The following is a 24,645-nucleotide window of genomic DNA, read 5'->3' as shown; positions in this document are numbered from 1 at the left end:
CACGAACAACGCGAGCAGAGCCTGACGGGGTAAAAACATTGATCTGACTGAGAAAACCATACAAACATATTAAACCATACATAAAGGTTACCTACCAGCTCTTTGTTTGGTGTCTTGTGATGTGTCATTCTTGAACAAATCTTTTTGAACGAATCTTTAATGTGACTAGGGAAGCACAAGTCGTCTCTATGACGGCGACATCACTTTTTTTTTTTTTTTACAGTGGATTCTAATCTTCAAAAAGTCTTCAAAATGTTATTTGCTTTTAATTTATGTCATTATGTCCTTTTTGAGCAAGCATCGTATACATATATTAGACCAATTTGGCAAGTCTGCCAAGGAAAAGCAATTATTATACCACCAAACTCAAAATTGGATTAAAAAGTAAACTAGGCTATAAATACTTGGATTATTATATTATTATATAGCCTAGTGTTTATATACTGATAGACAGCCAAAAAGACAAATTAATCAATATTTTATAACAAGGTTTTATTTATTTATAAAACAATAACACACCACAGATCCTCAAGAAACAGCAACAAAAACACAGTTACAGAAATGTCAGAAATAGCGCATGGATCTGTCACGTGATTAAGGAATGATTTGAACCCGAAGACTTGTCAGACAAGAGGTGAGTTAATCACAGACTGAAGACCCAGGTAAATAATTAATTAATCTTTTCTGTATCTTTATAGCATTTTAGTTTTGTATTGTTTGTAGTGTGATCAACGTTTGCGTAAGTACTAGATGTGTTGGGGAAGTAACACGTAACATTTTAATTACATTTAGCTAAAATGAACGAAATGACTTGAAAAAAGATTCGTTCATTTTGCTGAACGCAACTCAAAAGTCCGAGTCGGTATAATGATCCGAACTTCCCATCACTACATCACACTTGATAAAGTAAAAGTCCGGGACGAGCGTTAATTGTTTCTCTGACGACGCTGCACTTTTTTGAATCACGAACATCAGTAGAGTCTATAAAATGACTGGCCATAAAATGAACCAATCACAAGACATCTTATAGGGGGGGGGGGCACCTGGGGTGGCCAATCGAATTTCAGGGCCCCCCCTGGCCACCACGTAGACCCGCCCCTGAGTACTTGGTGTAAAAAGTTTGAGAACCACACTGATCTATGTGATTGTTTTACATCGACACACCAGTAGATGGCGACAAGTGATTGTTTTTACGAGTGAGTCATTCAACCGATTTGTTCAGAAACATCGATTGATTCTTTAACGAATCTTCATGAGTGAGTCATTGAATCGCTAATTTAAATGGTTCGTTAAAGCTGCAGTCGGTAACTTTTGACGCTCTAGCGGTTAATAAACAGAAGTGCTTGCGTGTTGCGGAAGTACATTGAGTTTTCTTTACCGCTCCCGGTAAAGAAACAACCAATCAGAGCTGCGGTCCGTAACTTTTTTTTGTGTTCAAAGTATACAAAATGTATATAATAAGCGAGTACACCATGAATCCATTTTCCAAACCGTGTTTTTAGCCTGTCCTGAATCACTAGGGTACACCTATAATAAGTGTTTATATTCTGACTATTTTAGATTGCTTCAGGGGTACCGCGGCGGAGTAACCCAGTACCTTTGTGATTCTTCATAGACATAAACAGAGAGAAGTAGCTCCGGCTACAATGTCCTTCCGCAACACGCAAGCAGTTCTGTTTATAACCGCTAGAGCATCAAAAGTTACCGACTGCAGCTTTAATGTTGTTTTATCCAGAAAAGGAACTTCATGAATGAATTATTGAATTATTCCCCAAATCTAATTGCTCAAAAACACAAGACACTACTGAATCATTCAGAGCCACAAAGTACTGTGTTGCAATGGTTCTCTGTGGCTTTGTTTGGAACTAGCCAATATTTTCGCCAGAAGATTATATATATATATATATATATATATATATATATATTAGTGCTGTCAACGTTAACGTGTTAACGCATGCGATTAATTTTTGTCTGGTTTAACGTGTCAAAATATTTAACGCAATTAACGCAGCATCTGTATTTTCTCCAATCCGTTGGCTAGCTTTACATTATATGATCACGCTCTTATTCATTTAAATGCTTTTAAACATTTCAAGCGCGGCAAGACAAAAGAGAATGCACTGTCTGTGAATGCCCTTATGTGACACATACACACGTACACACACACACACACACACACACACAATGCATAGACAGGGCGCCAGAATCCAGTTCTCTTAAGCGCTTGAACTAATAATAAACATCCCAAAGTGCCAGTTTTGTCGATTATCCTCATAAGAGCAATCTTAAATGATTTATATAAAGTTTAAAATGAACAAAAAGAGTTGTGAGAGATTGAGGCGAGATCCATAGACAGTATATAAACGGTGAGATCCGCGTGTCTGTCTGCTCTTAAAGGGACAGCAGCCAATAAAGCTTCCTGTCAGTAAAGTTAAAGAACAAAGGGAACAGAGAAAATGACTCGCTGCTCTTGACTAAATAACTTTTGTTGCGTTAATAAGGATTAACTATTTAATTTATAGTTGTATGCAGTGCAGACTGCACACAACTTTGATAACTTTATTAAATTTCTGTATATTTCCTAACTGTTAAGACAGGAAGGGCAGGAGTAAACATGACATTTATTATGGGTTTATGTTAGCATTGTTTTAAGTTTACTTAAATTAAAAACTGTTATATTTTTGAAGACTAATAATAAATGTAAAAAATAAAAAAAAATCAGTAGCTGTATTAATATCAGTAATACTGGCCTTCATTCATAAAAAGATTCATAAATAAGTATTTAAAATATACTGTCTTTGTTGTTTCTACATTAATTTGATTAACTGTGAAATTATTACATAAAAAATATATTAAAAACATACAAAAACATTTATTTTTTTATTGCGATTAATTGCGATTAATCACAGAAAAAATGTGTGATTAATCTAGTTAAAGTTTTTAATCGATTGACAGCACTAATATATATATATATATATATATATATATATATATATATATATATATATATATATATATATATATATATATATATATATATATATATATATACATACAGCCCAAGCTTTGTCATTGCTTTGTTTTCAAGATTCTGAATTTACTAACAATGTTCTTAAGTGTAATTCTTAAAAAAAAAAAAAAAAAACTCATATCTTTAATCCTTACCATCCCAAATATTTTCTTAAGAGGATAACACATTTCGTAGATATTATTATTATTGTAAACTATTCAACCCATATGATTGCTTTCTCAGTGCTTTACTGGTATTAACTTAGCATTTATAATGTAAAGTGCATGAGATGTTTTAGTTTAATGAAATTAACGGTCACAAGAGAATTTACTTGCTAGATGATAATTAGTAGGCTATTATTGTAGCCAGTGTTATGTTGCCCTGCTTAATAATTGCAAAAACCCAGTTAATTCATTAAACATTTTATCTTTTTTAATTCAAGACACGTTAGTGAAGACAAGAGTTTATTCTAACTTAACTTATTTGTGATATTTTTAAGAATTTGAATTTGTACGTTTTGTAATCGGCTAACGATCTTAAGAAATAAGATAAGACATTCTTGAGGTCTAATACACTCTTGCTTTCTGTCATTTTTTTTTTGTAATATCTTATATGTATTTTCTTGAATTATTTTTTGATTGCTTGCTGAGTATCAAAATTTGAACTTACAAGTGCATGAAACCAAACAAACAAAATGTATGGAACCTAAGTACTATAAGCTACTATAAGCACGTGGAGTGCTAGTCTTTTCCCCCACTGGAACAAATGGTTCTTAAAATATACTTTTTCGTAGTATTGTTTTAGGTACGCAGGAATTAATTGTCCCAACCAGACAGAGTAGAATGATTCAGAGGTGTGGAAATAAAGGCCTAAAAATGTTTGGTGAGTAAATATATATGTAGTGTATATGGCTGACAAGACGTTATTTTGGGGGAAAGAAATGCAAAGTCATGTATAATGTACATTATGTTGCACTGGACCAGATGATTGGTACTCTGTTTAGTCTCTAATGCCTTTATAAGTTGAGACAAATTCATGTCTGGAGTTTGTCTACATTGGATCAGTGAGCTCTTTTGACTGTTTTCATATACAATTCACAGTCATCCAGTCAGACAGCACCTAAGTTTATTTCCTTAACTGTAATTTTGAGCATAGTTTAGTCATATGCATTTTACAAATAACAAACAAGATCACCAATGTGCACGATTTGAGGGGAGTAAGTCAGAGGCATGAGGAGTGAAGTTTCTCATTTAATATTCCTCTAGCCAACTGAGCTCCATGCTGCCGAGTGACCGCCGCTTCCTCAGGCATCAATAATACAAGAGGAAGTTATTGTTCCGCTGCAGGCGACAGCAACACAGAATTAAAAGGCTTGTGGGGAGGCTGTGCTAGGCCTTTCACTCAATCCACTCGGGTTTCAGCTGCTGTAGACAGGCCTCAGACAAGAGCGAGAGGATTTTATACATCAGTGAAGGGCCTAATTGTGTGCTGACGGTGGGCTAGGGACAGCTGTGGGCGACTTGCTGGCTGCCACATAAGTAAAACAATACCCACCAGGACAAGGGTAGTGTTCTGTATGTCAGTTTGGCACAGGTGAAATGACCTCATGAGATGTCAGATGTCAGAAGAATAAAGTAGGGCTCATAGTGATTAAATTCTGATTAAGTGATTTATGTAAGCGTTTGAATAAAAAAAAAAAAAGAGTAGCTTTTTTTTGTTTAGTTGAAAAATAAAATATAAAAAATTAATGAAATACTTAAAAGTTTATGTTGATTTGGCAATTAAAATGAATTAAAATAAGTTTAAGCCGAAGTACTTAAACTGAAATAAAAGGTAGAAATATAAAAGAAAAAAAACCCAAATAAAATACCATAAGCACATAACAAAAAAACATGAACTATAATTAAAATTAAAAATTAAAAATAATAACTTACAAAAGTATTCAAATTCAAAACAATAATAAGGAAACAATAATAAGTACAATAGAATGAAATTAGAAATCTTACCCTGGCAATTATATGAATTATAGAGTTGAAATACCTAAACTAAAATTTAAATAAATAAACTTTGGTTAAAACTTAAAAAAATAAAAATAAATTACTAAATACTGAATTAAAAATAAATAATAAAAAATAGAAAAGACAAAAGCACATAACAATGGCTAAAATGAAAAATATATAAATAAAATTATTCAAAATATTAATAAATACTATGATATTATTTATTTACATACTGTAGTGTATAAATAATTCTTAAACAACACTTTAAGTAATTGTCATTATCACCATAAATCTTGTGTTATATATATTTTTGGAACATTTCTATCAGAAGACTTTGAAAGAATGATTATACAATTGATTGTTTATTATACGCAGCATAATCTGAAAGTGCTTTATCTTTTGCAAATCTACTGTGCCCTGTTTAAGCTTCAGTCTAAAGTAATGACCTACCTTCGTAACTCTTTTAATCTTAATTACTATGAAATTGCCTTGTGATACAAGAGTATACACTCTTGAAGTTCCTTGGGCTTTCTCTTTTCTCATATTACATCACTGAGCCTCTGGCCTCTCACTCCAGCACACAGTCATGAAGCTATAGCTTTTGAGGATCCAATTGAATCTCAAAGACTGGGAGGGGGAGCGGATCAAAAAGTGACAAATGCTGAGAGAGAAGGATGTGGAGAGAAGGATAGAGAAATAATTCGCTCACACTCATGCACAATCCTATTTTCATAGATACTGACAGGATCAAAGAAATGCAACTTCTTGTAAGTACTAAAAATCTGTTGATTTTTCTAGTATATTACAAATGCCTGAATTTTATGTTTTGTTTGTCTGAGACAAGATGCATATAGGTAAGTTTTGCAAAAAGGTTTCTACAGTCTAATTTGTAGTTTTTAATGAATGCATGAAATCAAAATTTAGTTGGAGCATTTAAATTTTTTTTTTTAAGACGAGATTTGTTTTGATGTATTTAGAAATTGCATAGTTTGGAAAGTGGCAAACTTTTCTTTATGAAAGTTTAGCCAAGTGACAGCGGATAGTTATTAAGATTTCATGTGCACTCCACAGTGTGACACTTTACGCTCTGAATGTCTCCGTCAGCTCCTAAAGGAACTCAAATGCAGTCTTACAAAGACAACAAAATGACTTTGTTCATTCTACTTTGAGAAAATGGAACTTAGGATGGGCAAGTTGGGAATTGTAGTGATTTTGCTTATACTGGAACAACTATCAGCCAATGCTGGAGGTAAGACAATACTTCCTGTGTTGTTTGTTCAATGACTCAGTTTGTTTCACACTCTAACTTCTATCAATGTTTTCTCTCATTTTAGAGAGCAATAAAGAGGAACAGAAGGAGGCGATTTTGAAAGAGCTTGTTGAGATATGGAGGAAGGGTGGAGGATGGAACCCACACAGAGTACAACCACCAGCAGAAATACAGAAAGATCAACAAATTTATTCCATAGTGAGGAGCATCATGGGAGGCCTTAAATCTCTAGGTGTCCTGCCAAGGAAAAGCAAGAGTCTCCCGTCTTTAAACAAAGCCTTCGATAGAAACAGGCTCTCGGGATTCCTTTATAACATCTCCATGTATCTGCAAGAGATGAGTGCAGAATTAGACGATCGGCAGGAACCTTCTGGTGATGACCAGTTTTGGGAAAACCTGCTCTACTCTCTTCTTCAGACTGGAAGGGAAGTGTCACTCGGATTATGGGATGGGAAGAGTCCTCCGCGACCCACTTTCAGGTTTCAGGATCTGTTTCTGTCGCTCCGGGGCAGCCCACATTGGGATGGACTTCTGGGGTTGGTGCAAAGCATTTTAACCCTCACTGAACGCCAGCCCCAAAGACCCATCTTGACTTTCATTTCCCAGAACTGGAAGACTATCAGCGCTTTGCTCGAAACGGTTCTGCAAGCTCTGGTCAGTGGGACGTACGGCCAGGCCATCGCAGGTCTCCAGGGTTTCATCTGTGTCCTTAAAGGGCGAAATGATTGTGCTTTCAACCTGAGTTGGCTTGAGCAGCTCATCAGCTTTATGGAGACCAGGAACTGGAAACCTGTGGTCAGTCTGCATCCTCTGAGTGTGGAGAACAATCAAAGAGATGCCGCACTCTCTTTAGGACATTTTAAACCCTTCCTCGTGCCACCCGAGGTGCTTCGTGAGGAGCAGCTCTTGTTGAACCAATCGGGCACTGATTCGGAGAGCCTTGCTTCTATGCAGGCTCTGCTTCTTAAGGCTTTGTCGAGGTCAAGCGCAGGAGAAAGAGCAGTACAGTTCACGGAGCGTAATCCTGCCCTCCTGCGGGGCTTGGATAACTTCAGACATGGATTTCTGCACAATGTCGGCCGCAGCGTGTATGGTAATCTGAGAAGAAAAGTGTCACATATGACCAAGGCACTGCTGGATAATGTCAGCAGCATGGTGGGCGAACCACAGAACAGTCACCATGGAAGATGTTCTGTTGGCAAGTAGAGCACTGCTACTTTACACACACTCTGCATAACGCATAGAATGGTTATCTGTAACATTCATTTAAATCAGAACATCAGGAAAATACATCTGTTACTTTACACTTTTATCTTTCTACTATTCTGTCTGTCGTTCTGTCCTTCCATCCAGTTTAAATGAAGAAATTTGATTTCAAAAGGCATTCTCAATTAAATTCTGAACGGCGCACAACTTTGACAGAAATCACAATGGCATTGCTAGTCATTAACCAGATCTCTGTAGCTCTAAATCCTATAGCTTGGAAAAATCTCCTGTTTCTTTTATGTGGGTAACCATATACCACTGGTATTATGTGCCCAGCTATGCTGTTACATCAAGTCCAATAGTATAATACAGGGGTTGGCTCTCCATTTTCTTCAATTAATCAACATTGTTCTGCAATCATCTGTGATTTGTATATAACTATTCACCCAGAACTTTTCCATTGACTTTTGTTTCTTTGTAAAGGTGACCTCAGGCAGTTAATATTGTGGTGAGTGTCATGGATAAGCAAGACTTTAAATTATTACACTATAAGTATATAGTAAAGATTATTGTAAATGAACAGTTTTGTTGTCCTCTTTGTACAGGGGAATTAGACATAACTTGACATGGAACGCTCAAGCGATGGGTTTCAGGTCAGATGGTTTACCCAGCAGGCCGTCTTTGATGACCTGCCCCTCTACAGAGGAGGAAACAAGGACTTTGAAACCTCAGCACTCATCTAGAAGACCTAAACTTCACCAGTTCCAGCCAAAAGTCCAAGAGCAGAGTGATTCAGACCCTTCACCCTCAGCAGAGATTCTGGAAGCTGCCTGTAATGCCTCCATCCCTGGTCTCACTGGTGTCTCAAATTTTACTGTCTTTCTCTACTGTAATCTTTTCGATGGAGAGAATGGCTCACAGGACCCTGAAGTCAACCATTTTGGGGTAGACCTGTACGTGACCTGCTCCGATGCTGCTTGGTACCTCTCGGCAGCGGAAGAAGATTTTCTTTGGGTTCACATTTGCAGCGAATTCTTCGCTCACGAGTTTAACAGGACGGTGTGTGCCAACTCTACATTCTGGCTTCAACATGCACATCAGGTACATCAAGTTACTTTTTGTTTGTTACTATGAAGGTATTTAAAGGTTAGTTCACCCAAAATTTATATTCTGTCATCATTTACTCACCTAAGCCAAGGCTTAATATTTGAAACACAAGTTAAGATTATTTAAATGATACCTTAGAAGCTTCTGAGAAGATCCAAAACATTTAAAAAAGGCATTTTAAAATTCATATATGTGAATCGCATGGTTTATTTCACAATTAAAGATTTAATTTACTTTTAAATTGACACACATACTGTACAAAGAGCACATTATGTAAAGTAACCACAGAATCTCATATATATGTGTACGATGCACTGAGAACCAGTTTTTTCTAATATGCATAGAACCTTCCATATTTACAATATATGATGTGGTCTGTATAAATGTGAATTAAAGCTAAATTAATTTGTTGAGTTTCTTCACAAGGAGTTTTTAATAAACTCCTTTATGACCTTTTTGGAGCTTCTAAGTTTTAGTCACCTTGACTTCAATCTAGGGACCCTTTTAGGTTTCATTAAAAAAAATCTTTCTTTGTGTTTCAAAGATAAACAAGTTTGTAGTTTGGATTGAGGAGGATGTGTGAACGATGACAGAATTGACATTTTTGAGCTAACTATCACTTTAAAGTTTTTCTGCATTTGCAATCACCTTGCTGTGAAATTTTCTCAGGCAGAATCTACACGGGATTACCAGTACCTCAACCAGTCAAGTATTGATGACCTCTGTCTTCAACTCTCCAATGATGTTTCTGGGGGATCTTCTCCAGACGCCCCTGAGGACTGCTTAACACTGCTAAGCAGCAAAACTCTAACCGCCCAGGATTTTAGAAGATGTTTTCTGCCCAATAACACAGCCCTTATTGCCTCTTTGTGCGGAAATGATTCGTCTCAAATACCTCAAGATGGGAGCTGGGCAGCCGAGTACTGCTCCAAAGCCATCCCTAATCACCCACACCCCGAAGAAAACTGCGATTACTCGAACTGGAAAGCAGAACATTTTATGAACACCACCGCACTTGAGATTTGCAGCAATAAAGCTGGTTTGAAGGACTATATTTGCAAAAACGCCACACTGTACCTCACATTGGTTCTAAAGCAACCTTTGTTCTTAGACTACTGTTTGAACTCTGAAGAGAAGCAGGGCACCAAGTGCGTCCTCCAGAAGCTGTTTGACATGCTGCCAGCACCGTATGACTTCGACACATCTCAACTTTGTGTGAACCCCTTGGCTATTCTACAAGAGGCTATTCATAAGCTCACTCTATGTGAAGGAACAGTGGATGAACGCACGGGATGGTTAGCTACGGTGAGCTACGTGCTTCGAGTGTTGGACTTTGTGGTGGGGCTCCCTGCAGGTTTGGAGGAGGGACAACGAGAGGTGCGTCAGAGCCTGGGTCAGGCCATTCTTCTGGCCAGCCTTCAAGACAATGCTTCCTTCTGGACCACTCTACGGCCCGATGCATCAATAAGTGTCCTTCACACTGTGGGCGTCTTCCTGAAGACAGAGCAGAACTCCACCTTAAAAGAAGATCTTTTAAGCTGTTTCAGTGTACGTCATGCCTTTAAATATTGCATTGTTTCTCAGGCTAGTATTTTATTATTATATCACCATGCATTCAGCTTAATGCATTCAGTTTCAAAGGCCTTTCTCCCCAGCAGCCTGTCCTGTGGGATCTCATTCAGAGGGAGGGCAACTCCTCTGCTTTAAGATTTATAATGCAGGTATTACTCATTCTCTCTGATGCTAAATTATCTAGTCAGTTAAACCAAGGGTTTTCAAGGTTTTTGGTGCCGTAGCCCTATATGATAATCTCATTACAGAAGACCCATTTTTTAAAATATACTCTCCATAAAGAACCTTTAACTTCTACAGAATCTTTCCATTGCACAAAAGGTTATTTACAGTGGATACACTAAGAAAAAAAGTTCTTTATGAACTGTTCACTGAAAGTGAACCCAAAATTGTGAAACCAACATTTGGTTTTCATAAAGGTATATAAAAATATATTTTCACTATGTGAGAAAGCTAATAAGTGTGATATTATAAACACAAAATGACTGCAAATTTATCACTGTGCTAAAATCATAAGGAATTAGAAATGGGATTTTTCATATTTAAGAAAATTATCTTTATTATCCAAAACTGCACTATTATGTCTAATTCTGGCATTCATACTCTCCAAGGAGTACCTACAGATGCCTAGAGAGAGTATTCGGAGTGTAGTTATGTCGGCGGAAAATGATGCTGTGAAAAGATTCCTTTCCCATGTTCATCAGAGTTGGGATCAACTTCAAGTGGAAACTATACAGGTAAACAACAAAACAATGTTTTACATGATGGAGGTTAGTTCAGATGTTGTTCCAAAACAGCGCAATCTGGTTGATAAGCTGATCATTTTCATATTTAGTCATATAAAATTAAATAAAAATAATTTTAATCAAATTAAATGCTATTAAACTCTATTTTTAAATTAAAAATAAATACGAAAACTTCCAAATTACACAACTGATATTTTTGCAGTGCAACTTTAGAATGAACAGTATGTATATTCATTTTGAAATTTGTTAAAAGATGCCATTATAATAACTGATAGAGTACCAATATATAATGCATCTCTATTTAGAAGTCCATATATACGTACTATTCACAGGTCTCTCCAAAAGAACAAGAGGCCATGGAAACCATGACAGCTGCTTTCATTCACAAGTTTCCACATGTCACACCAGAGCTTTTCATCGACCTCTCCCAGTTTATACCGTACATGTCTGTCTCAGACATTATGACCTTCCCTGCCTCCCTCATGGTCAATGAAAGTGTGTAAGTGGATCATATCAAAACTATATTTTATGATTTAGTCCAGTGTCCTCCTTAATTCAATTATTCACATGCTCCAGACTGCTGGCCATTAGTGATCACAGCTCTGAGATGAAGTCGTTACAAAAACAAGCCTTCATAAAACGCCTGTTGCAGTCCAGCGCAGCTGGAGATGTGCCTTCGTGGCCTCCTCACTTCCTCAGCTCTATTCTGCCTCTACTTCCACATCTCCCAGTCAGTCACTTTCAGCAGCTCTCATCTCAACAAGTAAGTAGTAATATCTCTTCAGGAAATCTGCTTTTTTCTTTTCACTTCCTGAAATTAATGTGAATGTCTGACAGCTCACGCCCTTAATGGAGATGCTGGGGAACAGCAGTCTGGATCCCACAAGGGGGCGCCATGTACTTCGTACCGTGTTCGGCCGAGGGAAGAACCTGACGAGTGACAACATAATGAAGTACAAATTCAAGTTCCACATCATATGACATTTGTAAATTTATAAACAAATAAAAGACACTGTTTGTCACAACAGGTTAGGAATTCTCATATGTTACCTGAACTCTGAGGACTTACAACAGTTATTGTCTTCATCGAATCTCTCACCTGTCCTGTGGCAGCAGCTGGCACAATGTGTATCAGAGGGACACATCAGTGGAAGTGGCAGAGTGAGCCTTGATTTTTTTGTATGTTGTGCATCATGTAATATTATTAAATTTTATTCATGAAGAGTTCTTTTATCTACAGCTTTCACACTGGCTTGGGGTGGCCCTTAAATCTTTAAATGCCAGTATCTTGTCAACTTCGACAATGGCTTTGTTACATGGTATGCTGCCACAAATGGGTGCTTCATTTTTGGAGCCGTTGTCCTCAAACGAGTTGTTGGAAATGGTAACTCTGCCCGGTATGCCAACTTTCCCACCTGCTCAGGTAAGACCATTAGAATGAAAGCTTTTTTTTAGTTTCTTAATTTGAACAGGATGCACAATTGAAATTCAACTTTGAATACAAGGAAAAAGAATTCAACAAATTTTTTACTTGCCTGGAATTGCATAAGCTTTAATTATACTGTGTATCAGGGGTGGTCCTGGTTCTGGAGGGCCAATGTCCTGCAGGGTTTAGCTCCAACTTGTTGAACATACCTACCTTGACCATTCTAGTAATCCGGAAGACCTTGATTACCTTGGTTCAGGTCTGTTCAACTGGAGCTAAACTTTGCAGGAGAGTGGCCCTCCAGGAACAGGATTGGATGCCTCTAAGATAGACAGACAAATAGATATATTATATTGCATTATTTTATGTATATACTGTATTAAAACATTTTCCATTTCTTTTAATGCAGGCATTCCAGATACTGAACAAAATAGCAGAAACACATGTAAGCTGCATATTGTACACCAGTCCAATTATGATGCTTACGTTTAGTGAGTCCTGTGTTCACAGTCTCAATCCTGTTTAGTTCAGTGCCAACATGCTCTGCAGACTGAAGCCATTGTTTCCGGGTCTGGGGCCTTCTTTCTTGAGGAAGTTGGTTGTATTTGAATCTACACCTGATTGTCGGTGTTGGAGTTTAATGCTGGCTCACCTGCAACCTGCTCATCGAGCGATGGTTCATTTCACACTCCAACAGGTTTGAACTTCTAGTGCTTAAACTCTGTACAAACCAATCATCATTTCCAATTTGTGTTTATGCATTAGACTTGGTTCGGTCTGTTGGTATGTAACACATGCTCTTTGTTTGAAGGCTCTGGAAGGCACTGCAAATATAACACAGCAGTTGGAATGCCTTCTGCCATTCGTCTCCTTGAGGAAATTAATGTCAGATCTAGACGGAGAGACTGTCCTTCATCACATATCTGTGTATAAGCACATGCCATGGTCTCACCAACAGGTACAAACCTAATTCCATACCTTTGATTTGGGCAAACTTGCTTTTTCTAGTTCACAGACTGTCAGTGTTGCATATCTTGCACAAAAAATACAAGTCTTCAGCTAGCCCTATCCAGGAAGATCAAATCTTTTTAATGTTAAATTTATATTTTCTCTCAGAAATTGATATGAGCATTTGAATGAAACCTTAGAAGCACTGAATATTCGGCTCTTGCACTCTGTACATTACATTCAGTGCCCTGTACTGCTCTTGCCAGACAAAGCTGATCTCAAGTTCTTCGGTGGATTACTTGTCATGCTTCAAAGGAGCCTTTCAGTAAATTAATAATCTGAGCCCCTCAACTGCCATCAAGCAAATTGATCTTAATGTGGTACAATAGCCTCCACCAGGGAATATGAATTAATAATCACCCACATTAAAGAGACCTTGTCTCAGCCAAAAGTGTATCAGATATAACCTCAGGCGATCCAGTTTCTCAGACTCACTTGTTGTATTTGACACAACAGGCTCAAATGCTGTTCAAAATGATTCAGCGGACCGTAAACATCACAAGAGAGTCAATACTGTAAGTGATATCTAACATTACTGTACTTTATGATTGTTGACTGGTCGGCTAGCTTCACCTGCTATATTTTTCCTTGGAAAATTCATGCTGGTTTTAGATGCATCATATCATCATTGTTTTTATATTTGTGTTGTTTTCAAATTTCATAAACATTCATGAAAAAAAAATTGCCCCCCTCACTGAAGAGATTTAGGTCGCATTGCTGGTGGCATGAGCTGTGAATGGCTGAAGCTTTGGGTAAATGAGTCAGGCTTTTCTGAATTGTTGCAATTCATCACTAAATTGCCAGGAGGACTTAGACCTGGTTTGGTAAGAATATGAGAACTCTTATTTATATACACATAAACGTCCGAATACAAAATTCAGAGATGATAATATTTTGATTAAGTAACATTATTTAAAATAGTACACTGCACTTTTGTACCCCATGTTCCTCACCAATAATGTATATGACATAACTTGGTATGAAAGGGAGGTTTTTAACTTGCCTGTGGAAGATGAACAACACTGATGTTATGTTTCAACAGAGGAAATGCGTTGTGGTGGAGCTACGGAAACGGCCTGATATTGATCTAAATGACTTGGACCGTTCATTTGCTGCAAGATTACCGTAAGATCAGCAGTTGTCTATTCAGATTCTCAATTGTTTGTCTTTTACATACATGGTCTTTCTGTTTTATTTTGTCTCTCAGGCTGACCATGTTGGAGCACCTGTCTAACTCCTCTCTCATTAGTGTACTGGACTATGTTCGACAACACTTTATTGACTTTCTCCAGCTTCCACGACACAAGCAAATGGCCCTAGCAGAGAAAGCAATCGATGTACTCGTAAGCACTAAATTATTGTGGATTTTCATCTTTTCATGGCTGAAGTTAATGTAGGGAAACATTTCATAGACGTTTCCCAGTGACCCAGACGAACTATGCCCTCATCCAGTAGCTCGTATTGTCACCAATTTTTTTTTTCATTTTTATTTTTTAGAAATAAAACCCTAATTAAAATCTAGTTTTACTGTTGCAGAATGCATTTCAAAAAATGTGACCCTGGACCACAAAACCAGTCTTAAGTTGCTGGGGAATATTTGTAGCAATAGCCAAAAAAAAACTTTGTATGGGTCATAATTATACATTTTTCTTTTATGCCCAAAATCATTAGAATATTAAGTAAAGATCATGTTCCATTAAGATATTTTGTAAATTTCTTACCATAAATATATCAAAACTTCATTTTTGATTAGTAATATGCATTGCTAAGAACTTCATTTGGACAACTTTAAAGATGATTTTTTTAGTATTTAGATTTTTTTGCACCCTCAGATTCCAGATTTTCAAATAGATGTATCTCAGTCAAATATTGTCCAATCCTAACAAACCATGCATCAATGGAAAACTTATTTATTCAGGTTGCAGATTAAGAATAAATCTCGATTTCTAAACATTTACCCTTATGGTTTTGTGGTCCAGGGTCACACATGTGGAATATATGGACATGGTTAAGTATTTAATTTAATATAATTTTTTTTTGCTGTGATGCAAAGCTGAATTTTGGCATCATTACTCCAGTCTTCAGTGTCACATGATCCTTTAGAAATCATCCCAATATACTTATTTGCTGCTCAAGAAAACATGAATATTATTAATGTTAAAAAAAATTTGTGCTGCTTTGAATGTTTTTGGAAACTATGATCCTGACTGCTATTATTATTCCAGGAATATTTGATGAATAGTAAGTTCAGAAGAAGAAAAAAAACATTATGAATAGAACATTTAGTACATACATTCAATTAAAATAAATTTAATGGATCATTTTTTAATGAATAAAAGTATTTATTTCTTTTAAAAACCCTTTTACTGATCCTAAACTTTTGAATAGCAGTGTATGTCAATACAAGTCAAATATGCCAAATAATCAGATACATAATACACATTGTTAATTCAAAATTCCTTCTTTTCTATCCTTTTGTCTCCACTGATAGGGCATCTCTGAAAATGGCCTCACCGGGGCCTCCATGGACATGCTCGGTCCTTTTCTGCCCTTCCTGGACAGAGATGTGTTAGCTGATATAGACAGAGAGGCTCTGAAACTGCAATTAGAGGAACTGAAACAATATTGCCTGCCCTCTGACAGCTTCAGACAAATAGCAGCTTTGCTCACAGAGAGACGCATGCTGGGGTGAGATAAAGTCATTCTATTTTCATCCTCTTTGTTCTGACTGCAACTGCAAAATGTAGTTCCACATGACAAGCTGGGAATTTGACAAAGCCGCTGTTGTATGCAACAGAGATCCGAAAACATGGACGGTTGGGGATGTTGAGCATGTGGGTAGACTTCTGTTCACCCTGTCGCCTCAGCAGATAAGATCCCTACCTCTGGTAAGGGAAACACAGGCCTTTCCAGTCAATGAAAGCTCAATATTGTGCAGGATATCATCACTTTTAACATCTTCCTTCTTCCATCAAGGGTGATTTAGGTAAAGACACAGTTGAGCGGGTCCTGATGAGCCAGTGGCTTTGGAAGAGCAGTGAATTGGGAAAGGCTTGTTTGGATCTGAAAGGACTACGAGAAAAGATGAACGGGCTTACTCACGGGATCGTTAAAGGTCGATGGTGGATGAGAAGGGGTGAGTTGTGTGTGCTGCATTCATCTACAGCAGTGGTTCAGACTTTTTCAGTAGGAGGCCCCCTTGTGTAGGGTGAATCCTTTTGTGGCCCCCCAAAAGAAAACTCATGATGCAAAACATCCTCAAATTTAAATTTTACTTAAAAGTTTTAGATTGTACCAAAAAACTAAACAAATGAATTTATATAATGTCGGAGCATCAATTCTAAAGTGAAAAAGTGAGTGACGTGACATACAGCCAAGTATGGTGACCCATACTCAGAATTCGTGCTCTGCATTTAACCCATCCAAAATGAACACACCGTGAACACACACCCAGAGCAGTGGGCAGCCATTTAAGCTGCGGTGCAGCTGGGGGTTCGGTGCCTTGCTCAAGGGAACCTAAGTCATGGTATTGCCGGCCCGAGACTCAAAGGAGTCATACTCTCTAACCACTAGGCCACAACTTCCCCAAACTAACGACTTCTCTTTGTAGCCTTATTTCTCTGATGTAAAATATACAAAATTTATTAAATTATTAAATTTCATGAAAGATGACAAATTGTTATAAATCAGTTTTGACAGTTATGTTATTACAACAGTTAATAATATTGTCTGAAAAGTGCAAAAGCATTGAACACTGAACAGTAATTTATGATGTCCATAGTTGAAAATGTTGAAGAATACTGAAAAGTTAATTTTCATATACTCTGTAAATAAGTTCATGAAACTTATAACATTTTGATGTATTATAATTACAGTGGCTCAACAGTTTGGTTTGCATTTTGAACAGCAATCTTTTTTTCTGCAAGAAACATAAAACAATGTCTACTCTACTTAAAAATAAATAGTTTTACAATACGAAAGAAATATACAGTATTATACAAGTTTTACAATATAAAAGAAATCATGCAATGCAGACATCAATTTAGTAACCACTGTACAAATACACACAACCTGCTTTAGTGGGAAGGGTGAGACTGTCTTTCTTTGCAGATCTTATAAATTCTGGGTGTTATTGGAAACAGGCAAATTCTCAAGTCATATTCCACATTAAGCCGTGACCTGTATTTTGTCTTCATTGCCATCATGGATGAAAAAGATCTTTGTCTCACAAAGATATGTTGTTGGGAAAGGCAGCATTATTCTCATGGACTGAAGTGCAACCTCCTTGAACTCCTTTTCAACTGTGGGCCAAGATTCTGCTTGGCCCTGCTGATTAAATCTCACCCTGAGAGTATGATCACTAGACCATTCCAAAAGTTCATCTACAGCCTTTCTGTTGAGGCCACTGGCCATCCCATCACAAGAAAAAGGTTCTCGAACCCAGTCATATTTCTCCATGTCAGTGTCTGTGAAGTAGTGACTGAATTGTTTGATTCATTGAGGTGAGGTGACTGGTAATGGTGTTGAACATGAAGTCCACTCCCATGCAGTTTGTATCCAAAAATTCGGATAGATTTGGAAACATGTCAGTGTTGCCTCTTTGTAGTTTACGTACCCACAAGTCAATTTTTCTCCTTAATGCTTTTATTTTGTCAATTGCCTCCAGTATTGTGTAATAACATCCTTGAATGGAAAGATTTAGTCTTGAGACTACTGAAAATGTCTGCAAGGTAGGCAAGTATCACCATCCACTGTTGGTCAGAAAAAAACAGTTCTAGATCAGGTTCGAACACTCGCTCTAAAACCTTTCCACGTGAGAGCCACCGCACTTCTGAATGGAAGAGTAGCCAATCATGGGCTGCTCCCATCTCTGTGCTAAGAGATGTGACTTTAGCGGATTTGTCTTTACGAAGTTGACAGCCACTACTACTACTTTCAACACATCATGCAGGTCGGGTGCCATTGACTTTGATGCAAGTGCTTGACGATGAAGCATACAGTGAGTGGCTGCAATCTTTGAATTTTTGGCTTTAATTCGGGTGACAACTACACTCCTGTGCCCAGTCATTGCTGCCGCACCATCAGTGGAAACAGACACACATTTTTCCCAACTCAGATGTTCTTCTAACATGAAAGTGTCCAACATTTTGAAAATGTCCTCACCCGTAGCTCTCCCCTCAAGTTCTTTTGAAAATAAGAAATCTTCCATAATTTTATTGTCCCATAAATATCGAATGTACACTAGCAACTGTGCAGTGCTGCTAACGTCTGTGCTTTCATCAAGTTGAAGCACAAACTGCTTACACAATCGCAATCTTTCGGTCAGTTGAGATTTCACATCAAAAGAGATGTCTTTGATACGTCTGCTTACAGTATCGGTGGAGAAGCTCATAGCCCAAGTTGCTTGAAGTCCAGTGTTAAGTTTCCACAGTCTGTGATGATTTGGAGTGCAATGTCATCTGCTGGTGTTGGTCCATTATGTTTTTTGAAAACCTAAGTCCTTGCACCCTTTTAGCAAGAAATTTTGGAGCACTTCATGCTTCCTCCTGCTGACCAGCTTTTTGAAGATGCTGATTTCATTTTCCAGCAGAATTTGGTACCTGCCCACACTGCCAAAAGGACCAAAGGTTGGTTAAATGACCATGGTGTTGGTGTGCTTGACTGGCCAGCAAACTCACCAGACCTGAAACCATAGCGAATCTATGGGGTTTTGTCAAGAGGAAAATGAGAAACAAGAGACCAAAAAAATGCAGATGAGCTGAAGGCCACTGTGAAAGAAACCTGGGCTTCCATACCACCTCAGCAGTGCCACAAACTGATCACCTCCATGCCACATCGAATTAAGGCAGTAATTAAAGCAAAAGAAGCCCCTACCAAGTATTGAGTACATGTACAGTAAATGAACATAATTTCCAGAGTGCCAACAATTCACCAAAAATGTAGTTTTTTTATTGGTCTTATGAAGTATTCTAATGTGGTGAGATAGTGAGATATTGACAGTGAATAGTGGGTTTTTGTTAAATGTAATACACAAGCTTCACAATTTAAGTTGAATTACTGAAATAAATTAACATTTACACAAAATTTTAATGTATTGAGATGCACCTGTACTGTTGCCTACTAGGACCCATTCCAAGCTGTGCAGACATTAAAGGGACATTTCCATCGGCCTGGAGGTCTTATCAGCTAAATCGAATGAAGTCGATGGAGTTGAAGACATGTGTTGAGTTCATCGGTCAGGATGACACACTTGATGCCGAGCAACGTGAAGCACTTTGGATGGAACTCAGACCAGTTAAGCTACTTCTGCTTGACCAAATGTTGTTGCTCATGATTATCAATGTTTTATCTCATGACAACCATTATTTTAGGTGTATAAACCAGTGAAGCAACTTGAACCAGAACAGGTGTTAGAACTGGGTTGTATAGTGACAGAGATGGGAGAAAGAGAGCTACAGGCTGTCAACTTGTCCAATCTGGCTGTGGTGGCCCATCTTGGGGACCTCAATGGATGGAACGCAAAGAAAGTATGATTTTAGTTGTTCGGATTAGCCTTAAGTACTAAACAGGAAAGATACATCTAGTTATTTTTTAAACAGATGAGAGCAGTTGTCCTTGGTATAATGAAGCAACTTAAACAAAAACCTGAAGAACTTGGTGTGGTGGAGCTTGTTTCCTTTGGACATCTGCTTTGTGGCTTCAGTTCCTCTGAAATTTCCCATCTAGAGCCATTCAACCTGAGGTAAGCGGTGAAAATCAGTTTACACAATTCAAAATACAAAACGATTCACCTCAAAACCATCGAAAGCATTGTGTTTGTGTCCATTAGTGTGGCCGCTTTGTTTCTTGGGGAGATGGTGCTGCCGTGTTCTGAGCAACAGGCCGAGGCATTGACGTCACGCCTATCCAGTCCTCTGGGCTTTGGTCCAGTCAGCAGCTGGGGCTCTGAGGTCTTCACTGAGATTGGGACTTTGGCAGGTACAGACTGTGAATTTGATTACTGTCAGTTCAATGAACAATATACACATGCCAAATTGGGCAGGCCTACAAAAAGAATAAAACAAACTGATTCTGTGTCCTCAGCTGGGCTGGAGGATATGGTATTGTCTGCACTAATAAAAGAGCAAGTGGAAGGACTTACACCAGCAGCAATAACCCTGATAGCTCCAAGAAAATTTGCTGTGAGTGATTGATATCCATATTTTCATTTATTCTCTTATTCTCCTGTTAATCATAAGATCTCAATATTTTACTAATTGTCTAAAGGCACCTTCACGTGTACCACTGCTTGGCAAATTATTTCAGGCGAAATCTGGTCATTCCAATAAGAATTCGTGCCATTGAGAGTTGTGAGGCCAAAAAAACAACAACAACAAAAACAAAACAATCAATCACCATGAAGATTATGCTTGAATTCATGTTGGTCATGCACTTTTGACTGGTTGTTCTGTCATTAATTACTCACCCTCATAATGTTCCAAGTTCTTCTCCCTACCGTTAGGGCTGTGCAAAAAAGATTTTCATGCGCATCTCATCAGTAAAGGCGCTCCTGTGATTAATAGTATATCATCAGCACATGCGTTCAGATCAGCGTTGGCAGGTTTTCACAAAAAAACCTGCCCAGTTGCTTCTCAAGACTAGCCCTATCGCTTTTCGAGGGGGTTCCCCGATAAAAATTGCATTCTGGGGGATAGCCTACAATACATATTTTTTAGCAGGTTTCCTCTGTAAAATTAGCATTGTAGGGGCTACATATCATGTTATTGTGATTAGGGTCACTTCAACCCGTGGACTTGGCAACACTGGTTCAGATGGAATGGCATTTACTACACAGAGCCGTAGTTCTCTGACAACTTAAAATTGTTTTCAAAATCGGCAATGAATCGCCTGCGATTTTGTGTAGATTGTCAGTGAACTACGGTTATGTGTAGTAAATGCCATTCCATCTGAACCAATGTTGCCAAGTCCACGGTTGTTTTTCATGTCCGCGTGTTGAAGCGACCTCAATAATGTGGTTGTTAGCCCCAAAATGCAAATTTTACCTGGGGAACCCCACAAAAAGTGTATTTTATCCCCCGGAATGTAATTTTTACAGTTAGTTTTGGGCTACTTTTGAAAAGCAATTGGGCAGGTCTTATGGGTTTGGAACAACATGAGGGTCAATAATTAATGAAATAAATTTTTGGGGTGAATTAACTCTTTAACTGAAAAAAGGTCCATTGTCTATTGTCAGTAGTGTAGAGTTATATGGAGTATAGCTCATACAGAAGTGACCTTAAAAACAAGCAGCTTTTTGTTGGCCAAAAACAAGAAAATCTGTGTGACAAACTTGAATCTTTTTCTCTTATGCAAATATGCCCTAAGAAAAGCTTTTGAGCAAGATCAGTGAACCCCAAACAAGCATAATTGTGCAGGTCATCCAGATTAGGTCAGTTACTTGATCGGTGGGTTGTTGAAGCAATCTATCGACTAGTTGATTTTGAAATTATGTAGTTTTGAATATCATTAGTGCATATGATAATAAGTATTTGTAATGGCCTTTAATAAAACATTTGTGTTTCTCTGAATGACTTACTGTAGAGCTTCCAACAAACAATCATTGCAAGGAAGACCCCAAACTGTTGCCGAGGTTGGTTCATCAGACATGTTTCTCATTATTTCAGGTGGTATTCAGTGCCACGCAGCTGTCTTGGCTGAGCTCTGAACAAGCGTGTGCCGTGACAGGAGAGCAGTGGGCAGAATTAGACAATGAACAAAGACAAGCACTTGGCATGGCCCAGTATGAAGGCGAATTAATCCTTGAGCACAGAGGTGAGTAGTATTTTGGATGTTGTTATTAGGATTCTTAACTAAATATGCTTTGGTAGATGAAAAGAATTGCACATGGTAATTGTTGATGTGTTATTAGTCTGTCATTTTACTATAAAAATATATTTGTCTCTGCAGGCAGAAACCAGGCTCCATCGTTATGGTTTGCCGGCAGCTCCAGAAAATGTTTATTAGTTTTTGTCTGTGCATTGTGGATACTGTTATAAAGATTATAACCTGAGGCTTTTTATTTGTTCCTCTTTATTGAATTCTTAAATATAAAATAAATGCCAACTCAAATGCAAAACTATTACTTCAAGCATTATTTAAAGTCAACATGGGTGTTGTCAGAACAGCTGATAAAACAATAGTACAATAAGCCACATGACTCTACAAATAGAAAACAGTCAAAAACAGTTCTAAACAAATATGATGGTGTATTTTGATGTGAGAGTACAACAGGGGATGGACTTTTTTCACTGGAGGAAGTGTTATTATGGATTATGGAGTTGTATTTTTGCCAGAAGCAATGGTTTAAAGTTAAAACACCATAATAATGGATTTCTTACAAACATGCAGCTCTTTGCTTTAAGGGCACCTACTATGCAAAATTCACTTTCACATGTCGTTTGGACATAAATGTGTATTGGCAGTGTGTGTACACAACCACCCTTTAATGATAAAAATCCATCTACTCCATATATTATTAGATTTATCACAATCATCACATTTTACCAGCCCATTTTACCAGTAAAATTAGCATTGTAGGGGCTACATATCATGTTATTGTGATTAGGGTCACTTCAACCCGTGGACTTGGCAACACTGGTTCAGATGGAATGGCATTTACTACACAGAGCCGTAGTTCTCTGACAACTTAAAATTGTTTTCAAAATCGGCAATGAATCGCCTGCGATTTTGTGTAGATTGTCAGTGAACTACGGTTATGTGTAGTAAATGCCATTCCATCTGAACCAATGTTGCCAAGTCCACGGTTGTTTTTCATGTCCGCGTGTTGAAGCGACCTCAATAATGTGGTTGTTAGCCCCAAAATGCAAATTTTACCTGGGGAACCCCACAAAAAGTGTATTTTATCCCCCGGAATGTAATTTTTACAGTTAGTTTTGGGCTACTTTTGAAAAGCAATTGGGCAGGTCTTATGGGTTTGGAACAACATGAGGGTCAATAATTAATGAAATAAATTTTTGGGGTGAATTAACTCTTTAACTGAAAAAAGGTCCATTGTCTATTGTCAGTAGTGTAGAGTTATATGGAGTATAGCTCATACAGAAGTGACCTTAAAAACAAGCAGCTTTTTGTTGGCCAAAAACAAGAAAATCTGTGTGACAAACTTGAATCTTTTTCTCTTATGCAAATATGCCCTAAGAAAAGCTTTTGAGCAAGATCAGTGAACCCCAAACAAGCATAATTGTGCAGGTCATCCAGATTAGGTCAGTTACTTGATCGGTGGGTTGTTGAAGCAATCTATCGACTAGTTGATTTTGAAATTATGTAGTTTTGAATATCATTAGTGCATATGATAATAAGTATTTGTAATGGCCTTTAATAAAACATTTGTGTTTCTCTGAATGACTTACTGTAGAGCTTCCAACAAACAATCATTGCAAGGAAGACCCCAAACTGTTGCCGAGGTTGGTTCATCAGACATGTTTCTCATTATTTCAGGTGGTATTCAGTGCCACGCAGCTGTCTTGGCTGAGCTCTGAACAAGCGTGTGCCGTGACAGGAGAGCAGTGGGCAGAATTAGACAATGAACAAAGACAAGCACTTGGCATGGCCCAGTATGAAGGCGAATTAATCCTTGAGCACAGAGGTGAGTAGTATTTTGGATGTTGTTATTAGGATTCTTAACTAAATATGCTTTGGTAGATGAAAAGAATTGCACATGGTAATTGTTGATGTGTTATTAGTCTGTCATTTTACTATAAAAATATATTTGTCTCTGCAGGCAGAAACCAGGCTCCATCGTTATGGTTTGCCGGCAGCTCCAGAAAATGTTTATTAGTTTTTGTCTGTGCATTGTGGATACTGTTATAAAGATTATAACCTGAGGCTTTTTATTTGTTCCTCTTTATTGAATTCTTAAATATAAAATAAATGCCAACTCAAATGCAAAACTATTACTTCAAGCATTATTTAAAGTCAACATGGGTGTTGTCAGAACAGCTGATAAAACAATAGTACAATAAGCCACATGACTCTACAAATAGAAAACAGTCAAAAACAGTTCTAAACAAATATGATGGTGTATTTTGATGTGAGAGTACAACAGGGGATGGACTTTTTTCACTGGAGGAAGTGTTATTATGGATTATGGAGTTGTATTTTTGCCAGAAGCAATGGTTTAAAGTTAAAACACCATAATAATGGATTTCTTACAAACATGCAGCTCTTTGCTTTAAGGGCACCTACTATGCAAAATTCACTTTCACATGTCGTTTGGACATAAATGTGTATTGGCAGTGTGTGTA

General features: G+C 37.6%; 1 protein-coding gene and 2 long non-coding RNA genes across 3 annotated transcripts; all 3 read left to right on the top strand.

Moving 5' to 3' along the window:
• The first annotated feature begins 3,555 nt into the window (after nt 1-3,555).
• Nucleotides 3,556-4,439, top strand: LOC132113857 (uncharacterized). Its single transcript, XR_009425220.1, has 3 exons — nt 3,556-3,706; nt 3,804-3,892; nt 4,276-4,439. It is a non-coding gene; the product is annotated as an uncharacterized LOC132113857 (long non-coding RNA).
• Nucleotides 4,440-5,601: 1,162 nt separating this feature from the next.
• Nucleotides 5,602-22,394, top strand: LOC132117681 (stereocilin-like). Its single transcript, XM_059526997.1, has 30 exons — nt 5,602-5,777; nt 6,115-6,259; nt 6,345-7,478; nt 7,970-7,994; nt 8,092-8,587; nt 9,263-10,141; nt 10,252-10,314; nt 10,777-10,902; nt 11,244-11,410; nt 11,488-11,674; nt 11,749-11,864; nt 11,940-12,072; nt 12,152-12,334; nt 12,747-12,782; nt 12,864-13,034; nt 13,149-13,295; nt 13,802-13,860; nt 14,046-14,169; nt 14,388-14,470; nt 14,553-14,688; nt 15,837-16,033; nt 16,143-16,233; nt 16,322-16,481; nt 19,470-19,639; nt 19,717-19,872; nt 19,945-20,087; nt 20,175-20,323; nt 20,429-20,526; nt 22,009-22,156; nt 22,292-22,394. Exons 2-30 carry the CDS (start codon nt 6,184-6,186, stop codon nt 22,378-22,380), a joined length of 5,742 nt encoding a protein of 1,913 aa, XP_059382980.1. The 5' UTR covers nt 5,602-5,777; nt 6,115-6,183; the 3' UTR covers nt 22,381-22,394.
• Nucleotides 22,395-23,838: 1,444 nt separating this feature from the next.
• LOC132113852 (uncharacterized) lies at nt 23,839-24,225 on the top strand. Its single transcript, XR_009425219.1, has 2 exons — nt 23,839-23,987; nt 24,123-24,225. It is a non-coding gene; the product is annotated as an uncharacterized LOC132113852 (long non-coding RNA).
• Nucleotides 24,226-24,645: the final 420 nt, after the last annotated feature.

This window comes from Carassius carassius, chromosome 3, assembly GCF_963082965.1.
Source record: "Carassius carassius chromosome 3, fCarCar2.1, whole genome shotgun sequence".
In the NCBI taxonomy this organism is placed as follows: Eukaryota; Metazoa; Chordata; class Actinopteri; order Cypriniformes; family Cyprinidae; genus Carassius; species Carassius carassius.
The sequence above is the reverse complement of the archived record's forward strand: the minus strand, read 5'-3'. Positions and strand labels throughout refer to the sequence as shown.